Source organism: Kryptolebias marmoratus, linkage group LG24 (assembly GCF_001649575.2).
Source record: "Kryptolebias marmoratus isolate JLee-2015 linkage group LG24, ASM164957v2, whole genome shotgun sequence".
Taxonomy (NCBI): Eukaryota; Metazoa; Chordata; class Actinopteri; order Cyprinodontiformes; family Rivulidae; genus Kryptolebias; species Kryptolebias marmoratus.
The window spans coordinates 10,304,790-10,314,813 of record NC_051453.1 but is presented as its reverse complement, the minus strand read 5'-3'; the positions used below and the strand labels follow the sequence as shown (position 1 = coordinate 10,314,813).

The window sequence follows — 10,024 nt, the reverse complement described above, 5'->3', positions numbered from 1 at the left end:
GGCCTCTGGTAGAGGACCCGAGCTCAGAGGATGAAACAAAGACCACCCGCGGAGGGTGAGAAGGGAATTTTTTTTTTTTTATATATATATATTAAACTCTGCTGCTCTTCATCAGACAGGAAACGGCGTGAAGTGTGATTTCTAATCACACGACTTTAAGAAAAGAAGCTGCGTTGTTTCTTCTCAGTAAAACTGAGTATTTTCTGTGGCTTGTTTTTGTTTGTTTGTTTTGGCTACAAGCTTGCAGAGAAAGATGATAATCTATCATACAGTTTTTGAAACCCCATCCTTCTGTTGTTCTGTCCAGGCAAACTGAAGAGTCTGTATGACTCTCAGACCCCGGTGTGTCCAGTCTGCCAGGCCATCCTGCGACCAGGAGAGCTGCAGGATCACATGGAGCAGGAGTTAGCCAAACTCGCTCAGCTGCAGATCAGGTACGCCCCATCATCATCTGAATAATCTGCAAATGAATAATGATGCATTTTCATCATTTTTTACTTTTTTTTTTTTTTAATTATTAAATGCTTTATTCACAAATGTCCTAACAGCAACGTTGAAGATCGTTGTCTCCTTCAAGCTTTCACTTCCTCTATTCATTCATCATTTTATTTCTGTTTTGCATCTCAGACTTTTTGTTCTGTTCAGCTCTCAGGAGATAATTTATGTTGACAGATTTTGTATATCCAGAGGCCCTCTCTCCTTGTTTTTTTGCCCTGGCGGTATCTCCCATCTTCTTTGTCACCTGTGTGCAGTGTTTACAAGCTGCCTCATTGTTTCCTACATATTTCATATTGCAGCCTCCGGCCTTGAGGCGACAACTCATACAGCAGGCAGATAATGTCCTTCTAATGGCTGCTTTGAGCCCTACACACACACACACACATTCACGCAGTGTAAAATACAAATATAGACACACACATTACCTGCTGCTTAGACCAGAAGAATGATTCCTCCAATAAAGACATTACACTCCAAATCTGCTTAACGACCGCTCCATGGACAGTAATGGTTTCAAATTGAACTTTGCCCACGGGGACACTGTATGCCTGTGTGCATGTGTGTGTGTGTGTGAGAGAGAGAAAAGAGCACGGGTATAGTATTTTTGTAGTGTGTGTGAAAGAATAAAATGAGGCTCAAATACAAATTTAAACAAGATAAAAGCAGCTGATAATGTTGTGTTAGTGCATCGTTGTTGATTTATGCACATGTGAGCCGTGTGACTTTCCTTTTCCAGGCCTATAAACGAGCTTTTGTTTTGTGTCTTCTCTGCTTCTTTCAGTATGACTCCAGTCCAACATGACCACATCATGAGGACGCCGAAGGTGAGCGCAGGATCAATATGTCCATGACAAGTCAGGAAAAATGTTTTGCAATATTTTCACTGGGTTCTGCTTTCTCTCTCTCTGTCTTTTCCAGTCTCTGTCACTGTCTTTGCATATCAAACGGGAAGGAGGCTCTCCCACATCACCCCCTCAACCATCTGAGGAACACCACTCCGATCGATACCAGGTGCTCAATTAGCATAATTTATTGGTTATATGTTCGTTTTCACTTGAGTTCACTTTTCTCCTAAAATACACGGTAAAGAAATATAAAAGCTTGTATATATGCTCATGTAAAAGTTTATTTTATATGTTTACATGCTTTAATACAAAAAAAGTATTATCCTGTGCAGCAATACAACACCTACTGTCACCATCTGTATGAAATGGTTAGTTTCATCTCCAGTTTGGGGAAAAAAGCAGCTGCTCATCAATCACTGATTGTTTTTCATGCTAGCCAACAGGCAGAGATTAATCAAATTATGATACATGACGATACAGATAAATGGAAAAAAATGATGGTCCCAAAGAAACACAGGCAATTCAGGAACAGTATTTCCTAGAGGGAAAAAATATCATTTTTGTGAGGACTGTGTGATTTCTAACTTTGCAGAATTTTTATCTTCAGAAAAACCTGCTTAATGCACTGAGAAGGAAGTAAAAGTCCCCAAAAAGTCATATTAGACCCAAATAAAAACAATGCATTAGGATAATAATGTTAGCTACTGATTCCAGGAAACTCTGTTCTTTAAATGAAAAAAGTATTTTAATAACTTAAAAAAATGTTTGAGTAAAAGTAACAATGCTGTGCAAATAAAATCCAGATTCATGCAGGTAAGCCGAATTAACTTCACTTTGTTTTTATAAATTTCCTAATAATACGGTGAAATAACTTGACTGAGTTCAGTCGACTTAACAAAACTAATCTGTAACTTTGTTGCTTGTACTTATTATGATTAAACTCTACATCCAAAACTGGATCTATCTAAGCAATTTTCAATTTTGAATTTAAACAATCTTTGTAGCTTCTGTTAATGCATTAAGTGTTTTGGAAAATTAGCTCTTTTTCTTCTGGACTGACTCACCACTGCTAAAACCTGGGAGTAAATAAACATCGTGCTCAACATTTAGCGCATTAAGATTATAAGTTAGTCATTATTTGTTTTGTCGAAAAAATAAAACTTGAGTTGACTCAGAGGGCTGTAAAACTTAAAAATATGTCTCCAGATTTCAGGCATAGTGGTGATGTAGGAATCTCTGCAAAAGCAGCTTAATGTGGAGATGCTTGAAAGATGCTGTAGAAAATGATAAAAATAATGAAACTTTTTTTTTAATTTTGTCTGCTGCAGACATTCCTCAGAGTGCGGGCCAACAGACACACCAGACTAAATGGTACGTAGTAATCTGAATGTTGTGTCATTGCTTCAGTCGGTGCTTCAGTCTGGAAGCTCTGCAGATATAATTGGCTTTAAATTTAAAACACTTTGAAAGTTAAAGTTTCCTTTTGTTCACACTCATGAGCTCAGTCATGTGTTACGTTTCACCAAAGCCCTCCCTCACTGGTCGTCAAGATATTGCCCCCTCTTTTTTTTTTTTCCCACACCATCTCCATCGGCCTAGCGCCCACACGAGCAGAGGAGCTATTAACCTTTCAACTTTGACCTCTTGATATGTTAACAGTCGATGACCTCTGCTGGTGCAGGTGCTACGTCAAATCTGCCCCATTGCGCCCACACAGCACAGGAGCCCACCTAGACTGCACACAAACTGGTAAGAAACACTGAGAAGCTCTTTTTTTTTGTCTTCTTCACTACAGTCGTGTTTTTATCTGCCTGGATTTTATCTGAAGTAAGTGAGGGGAAATGGAGTATTTTCTGTAGTTTTTGGTACAACAGATCAGCCCTACGTCAGAGTTTTTGGTCCTGATTTAAACAATTAAAGCTCTGAACTGGAACAGCTTTAATTAGTCTCGTCTCCATTTAGACTCATGGTTCTCAATATAGGAACCACCTTTGAGATTACAAAACAGTACAACAACATTACCACCTCATCAGGTAGTAATAATTTGTCCTGCTCAACAAAGAACTTTTTATGTGTATAAGGGAGTCAACTTTTTCCAGAAATATGAAGGCACAGCTTTATTGCTCAGTAATAATCCTCACTGTGATAGCAAATCATAAAAATCACTTTTATTTGATGTTAAGTGTCCCCTGAAATGACACTGATTTTTACAGACTTGCAGCCATAAATGTCATGAATAAAGAGCTGCTGCGTTAATCTCTGCTGTGATGATCTAGAGTGAAATCTGTGGTGGCGGCATAAAAGGTTGCCACCAGATTCGTGTTTTTTCACATTATCTAAAACAAGCCCTTACGAATTAATTAATACGACTCTCTGGAGAATTAACCAATCTGTTATGAAACATTAGGTAATTAATTTAAAATAATCACTGAATGCTGTCATGAAAGGCGCGCGATAATGTCATTGCCTGTGTGTGCGCGCTTGTTTGTCTGTCTGTTAGGAAAATATTTCATTTACCACTGGGTTGATTTTAATAGACTCCCATAAAATAATCCTTACATGCAAATCTACAACTGACTGGCTTTTAGAGTCAACCCGATTCAAGATGGCTGCCACAGCTAACCAACCTTAGGAAACACAAAAATGTCTACAACTCAGTCAGTTTTCCAGATACTGAGCTAAACTTTGGTATAATCGAGGCTGAAAGTCATTCTCAACACTTAATCAGAGCGAAAATATCTTTATTTTAAAAAAAAATTGTCATTACTTCTCTGAGTGAACCCTGTCTGTCTGTTAGCAAAATATCTCATGAACCACTGGACAGATTTTAACAAAATTCCCAGAAAACACTCACTGGATAAACATCTACAGCTGATTAACTTTTGGAGTGAACCTGATTCAAGCTGACCACCAATAATCAACTTTAGCTGGCACACAAATGGCTATAACTCTGCTCATTTTACAGCTACTGGGCTAACATTTAATGTGGTAGTAGCTGAAAGTCGTCACCGACACATACTCTGAGCGCTAACAGATCACTTGTGATCTTTGTTTTAAACTGTGGTATGCAAGGCAGCAGGCATTATGCATTCCTTCAAGGAATGCCAGCTTCATTTATTATAAGGTGATTTTAGTAACTAAAATGGTTCCTCCTCCGATAGCTCTAAGTGAGCTGAACATTTACCTGCACAAAGATATTCTGGTTAGTAATCAGCTCAGGCCTGATGCAGACATGAGGACCGCCGCAGCCTCCTGACACTAACTCACATTACAAACTTCTTATTATTTCCACGGCGATGCTCCGGCTCTTAGCTGACTCCTCAAACTGCAGCTGCTGTCGAGGTCTGTTAGCCTTTATTGGGTCTTCTAACAGGACAGCATAATGAGCTTCTAAATACACGTCAGGGAGGGGAAAAAGGAAGAAGTGGAGAGGAGTCGCTCTTCTGCTGATTAATCAACCTCCCTCTCTCTTTCTCTCTTTGTTTGATGAGCTCTTCTTCATCTGTGACCGTCTCTTTAACCCTCATTATGGCTGCTGGGACGGCAGCGCTCGGGTCACAGCCACCAGCTCTCTCTGTGGCCCATCCTGCTCCCCTGTCATCGAGCTCGAATTAGAGGGCCCTAAAACTTAATGTCCCCTTATACAATCTGCAGTCAGTCAGGTCACAGAGGGAGAGGAGGCACTGTTGGTGTTCTGCCGTGTTAACTTTAATTTTTCCAGCGAGGACAGTGTGGGAGGACGCTGAGATGACAGAAAGGAGATGGGAGGAACGTTCTGCGCTCACAGCTGAATGAATTATGCAGGTCCTTTTAAATCAGTTTGTCTTTAAGGCTCTGCGCGATCACTTTACACATCTGATAAAATTATGTGTCTGTCTTTCCATACGGCATCGGGGTCTCCTAATATTTGTTTTTTCTGATGCCCGTCAAATGAGCTGAAAAATCCCATCATATTCCACATGCACCTTCAGAGATTTAACCTTCGTGTTGTGTATTAGGTGGGAAAATCTACATTCAGTTACAGCTGCACGTAATCAAATAGGTTTTAAAATTTTAAAGTGTTTTGGTCATTTTTTCTGCTGCCTTGCTGCAGTTGAGACTAATTTAGCAGATTTTCCTTCATCTTATTAAATAAGATATGGCACATTTTTACTTGGCAGATTTGATCAACAATACAAACTTTAATTAAATAACAAATGATAGATTATTGAGACTTTATTAACCCAAAGGGTAAAATGTGTAAACTATCGCTCACATATAAAGTGATTAAAATAACCTCATCTTTACATGCTACAAAATAGGAAGCACATTTTTATCTCCCACCTCTGAAGGCAAAGGCCATTGATATAGTTTTTAGTATGTATTTAACTAATTTTCATGAAGTAAGTAAAACCTGGAATGGCGCGTGTTAGTGACCTGACATGTTAGTGTTAATGTTAAATTAAGGTGTTGAATGTCGGAGAATAAAACTGCTGCTCATCTCTGCAACCTGTAACAAAACTAATGGAGTGGCTCGATTTCTCAAAACCTCCACAGTGAACTCAAAAAACTTTATTCATTGAAGGGACTTTTTCCAATCTTCCCATCAGTGAGCCCTGCGATTTTTGTCCGTTCTCCTGCTTTATTCTAACCGTTTCACCTTCTTGTCATCTTTTATGTCTTCCATCTGTTTCCAGTCAGGATTGGAAAGTTGAAGAGGAGAAAACCAGAAGATCTGCAGGTATGCGTTCTATTATTTTCTTTGCATTAGTTTCATTGACATTTCTTATTGCAATTGGAGATTCGTACGTGTAACCTGCAGCGGGCTGATCTGAGATCGAGAGACTGCCGGTGTCTCGAACACAGAGACATTGTTGACTGGCTTTGTTCACGTGGCATCAGGATCACTGTCAGTTTGCTGTGTATCCATGTGAAAACCCAGCGCCGGCGCTGGTTCACAGCTATGAAAACACAGAGGCAGATATGCAGCTCCAGGCTATGGCAGGCGTATTCATCGTGTCTGTGTGTGTGTTTCCAGGAGGGTTCAGCAGACTTGGTGCCACTGGAGGACGAGTGGAATGAGAGGAGAAGGATACAGATGACATCCGTAGGGTTTAAAGGTAAGAATAAATCTGTGTGTGTGTGTGTGTGTGTGTGTGTGTGTGTGTGTGTCATCGAGGTGTGTGTGATCTTTTTCACTGGAGGATGAGTAATGTGACTGAGTGGCAGTTGAGAAACCACTGAACTTTTCAGTCCAGATTACAGCAGAACAAGATGCCCTGAAGGTTTTGTTTGAAACGGTTTCTTTAACCAGAAAGAAAAGCTGTGACCTGCGAACTCGATGCAAGCTGCCTGGCAGAAAGATGTGCAACAAAACCTTCTTATTTCTGAGGGAAATGAGAACATGTTCCTCTAAATGTGATCTCTGAAGCAAATAACTAAATGATGTTTCTTCAGGTGCAGCGTTGGTGAGCACGACTTCTAAAGAGTGTCGGGACAGCGACGCAGACCTGGACGTTGACGGAGATGACACTCTGGAGTACGGCAGAGCGCAGTATCCTTTGCTCTTAATACAAAGTTTGCAGTTTAAGTTTAAAGAGAAGCAACAAGAATCAAATGAAAAGCAGTGAGACCCCAGTAAAGGTCTGAGTGTTTCTTGTTCTATGATTGTAAGAGGACTGATTGCATAAAGCAAATGTAGGAATAAGTGAACTTTTTTTTATTATGGATGGATATTTTGCAAAATAGCTAGATATTTCACTGGGTCTATGCAGTGGTTGGAACTTCAGCCTGAAAAATCACTTTATTATTTTATTTTGGTAAGAGTTTCACAACTGTAAAACCAAATCATCTTATCTAAGATTATTGGAGCTAAATCTTTTCTCCAGTCTAAGTAAACCTCTCATGTGGAAACTAAACAATGACTGGATCACTGGGATGTTCTAAAACTTCTCACCTGTGGGTCTTCAGTGTGTTGCAACAGAGACAGAAATTTATTTATCTTTTTAACTCATCATAATACAGAGTGACATCTTTATTTTTTATGCTTTTCAGCCAGACAATTAAAACAAGCGGTGAATCTTTCTTAGAATAAACTCAGATGCATTTAGATTCCAGTCTTGTTCAGGAGATTTGCTTCTCCTTTTTGCTTTGTTCTAATAAAAATAATACATATAAACATACATATATAAGACACTAGGTTTAAACATAAATTCTGCTCGCTGAAATGATTTTCTGTTTTCTAGATTTGTTTTTCCCCTGACTTTAGCTTGCAGATACACAGAGACAGATGTAATCCCGTGTTCAGGAGAGACCTCCAAAGAGTCAGCAGTGAAGTATGTAACCCACGCAGTGACATCCGGCTCATTGTTGAATGTTTATTCATGATCTACCTATACAAATTTATTTAATTCTGTCATGTATATGCTGTATATTCTGTATATTGTTGTGGCTTTTAAATGTGTGGATTTGTTGCCTCAGCAGCAGCTTGTTGCCTGACTCCAGACTGAACCTCGACTTCTCAAAATGGTCAAACGACGGTGAGTTCAGACAACTGAGGAAATAAATTGTCATCAACAAATCACTTTTAATCATTACAGAAAAAAATCATTTAAGTGCAAGCTTTCGGTGTTCAGAATTGAGAGTATTTAATTGTTTGTCTGTCTGTTTTTTGTTTGTTTGTTCACTTAGGGAGTCCATCTACAAGCAGTGCAGAGAAACATGACGGCAGCACAGCCGGTCTCCCAAAAACCTGCAAAAACACTGAAATAGAGACGTAAGTTAAGCACGTCTGAGCAGATAATTACCTGTCTGGGAGAAAAATATCCCACAATATTATTACAATATTTTTTTCCCTTAGGCAGCAATTAAAATATTTGTGTTTCCCACAAAATTAACAGGAAGGTACTATCAAATATTAAAAAGAATATAAATGATTCAGTTTATTTAGAGAAGTTTATGTCCTTTTGTTGAGCTAATTGACAGCTAGAATTAAACTTACTGTCCACTAAACACAGTGACGGTAACAGGAGGAGGAGAGTGGCCCTTATCCCAGCATGCACTGCAGGTTTCAGGTGAGAACGAGCCAATCAGAGCTGAGGAAGTGTAACCGTTCCCCTCTGTGAAGTGTATTTTGCCGGTTTAGCTCTGTCAGTTCAGACTACCTGCCTCTGCTCCCACCGCCTCAATATAAAACACCACATCAACATGATGATGTCATAAATCAGGCGTTGCGAGCTCGTACACACGTTTCATCACACCTAATGCATTGTGTCCCGTCCGCCCCGCTCTACAGTATGTTTGCTCATACAGTCTATCCTGTAATTGCGTGTCTGTGTGTGTATATATGTGCCCACCCCGCCAACCCAGCCCCTGTCTCCCACCTATGATAAATGAGACAGCCAATGCAGGCAATGTGATTGCTGCTAAATTTCATGCTCAGTGTCCATGTTGGCCAGCGAATAATTTAATCTGTCTTCAATTTATAAATGACTCTCCAGCGTCTGCGTAACTCACGCCGCTTCCCTCTGCCGTCCTGTTAACTGTGCGTCGTTTGGCTCTGTGCATGTATGTGTGTTTGTGTGTGTGTGAGCAGGCTTTCAGAGGATTCCACGCCGACAACGCTGGACGCACTTAAAGCTCGGATACGAGATTTGGAGAAACAGCTGTCTAAAGGAGACAGATTTAAATGCCTCATCTGCATGGTGAGTATGAAGGCAACGGAGCAGAGCAAGTGCCGAAATGCAAAGAAATCACTGCTGGGACTTACGTTTTGGGCAATAAATCACTATTATTGGTCATGGTTCCTTCATCGAAATAGAAATATGACTTGATATTTGTTTAATGCTATTGTCGTCTGGTGGTTTAGATTTACATGTGTCTTCTGCTTTTAAATGAAGACAAAAAAGTTGATCTTCACTTGTTTTTGTCCGTATGATTTAATTTATTTAATGCAGCGTAGACTGCAGCACCAAAGATTCTGACGGTAGGTTTTAAATCACCAAAAAAAAAGGGAAATAATTAAACAATGTTTTGTAAAACAAGATAAAACAGAACATGTATTCCACAAAACATAGGAAAGCAAGAAAATTATATATTTTTAAACAGACAATACTTCTTAAAAAAAAAAAAAAAAAATATATATATATATATATATATATATATATATTTGTTTTGATAAAAGGTAACTTTGATTTTGCATCTTTATCCAACACAGATCTTAAAACCGGATTCATCGGTTCTCACACTGAATCTTTGTCTAAACATTGTATGTATAAAATAAAATACTGATATATATTTAAATTTGTTTATTAATTAGTTGATTATTTACTTGATATTAAATAAGATAATTAACATTTAATGTGGAAATATTTATTGAAAAATGGCACAAATTTATTACATAACTAAAATGAAAGAAGCATTTCAGCTTTGAGATCTTTATGATTTTTTTAAAAACATTTTAGGCACATTTATGTTATAAGAGGAAATGTACATTTAAACTTCCTCCACTTCAATGTTTGTATTTTGCTGCATCTCAGAAAGAAATATTATACTTTTTACTCTACTGCAATGATCTTTATCTACTTTACCTTTTACTGACTTTGGAAGATTGTTTTACAAACAAAACACATGAAGGAATAATAAAATATGATGTTTAAATAAATAGGAAATCAAGCATTTTATACAAGTGCAACTAGAGAAAA

General features: G+C 38.5%; 1 protein-coding gene across 4 annotated transcripts in view; it reads left to right on the top strand.

Moving 5' to 3' along the window:
- rnf220b (ring finger protein 220b) overlaps nucleotides 1–10,024 on the top strand; it is a 32,464-nt gene that overhangs the window by 20,930 nt on the left and 1,510 nt on the right. For 2 of the 4 annotated variants that reach the window (XM_017407047.3, XM_017407046.3), the window contains exons 3-14: nucleotides 308–434; nucleotides 1,280–1,322; nucleotides 1,417–1,509; nucleotides 2,672–2,714; nucleotides 3,003–3,092; nucleotides 6,020–6,063; nucleotides 6,361–6,442; nucleotides 6,780–6,876; nucleotides 7,598–7,657; nucleotides 7,803–7,861; nucleotides 8,013–8,097; nucleotides 8,917–9,025. In XM_017407047.3, coding sequence (XP_017262536.1) covers nucleotides 308–434; nucleotides 1,280–1,322; nucleotides 1,417–1,509; nucleotides 2,672–2,714; nucleotides 3,003–3,092; nucleotides 6,020–6,063; nucleotides 6,361–6,442; nucleotides 6,780–6,876; nucleotides 7,598–7,657; nucleotides 7,803–7,861; nucleotides 8,013–8,097; nucleotides 8,917–9,025 — 932 coding nt within the window. The remainder of the gene's footprint in view (nucleotides 1–307; nucleotides 435–1,279; nucleotides 1,323–1,416; nucleotides 1,510–2,671; nucleotides 2,715–3,002; nucleotides 3,093–6,019; nucleotides 6,064–6,360; nucleotides 6,443–6,779; nucleotides 6,877–7,597; nucleotides 7,658–7,802; nucleotides 7,862–8,012; nucleotides 8,098–8,916; nucleotides 9,026–10,024) is intronic. The other 2 variants (XM_017407048.3, XM_017407050.3) reach the window with 2 other exon arrangements.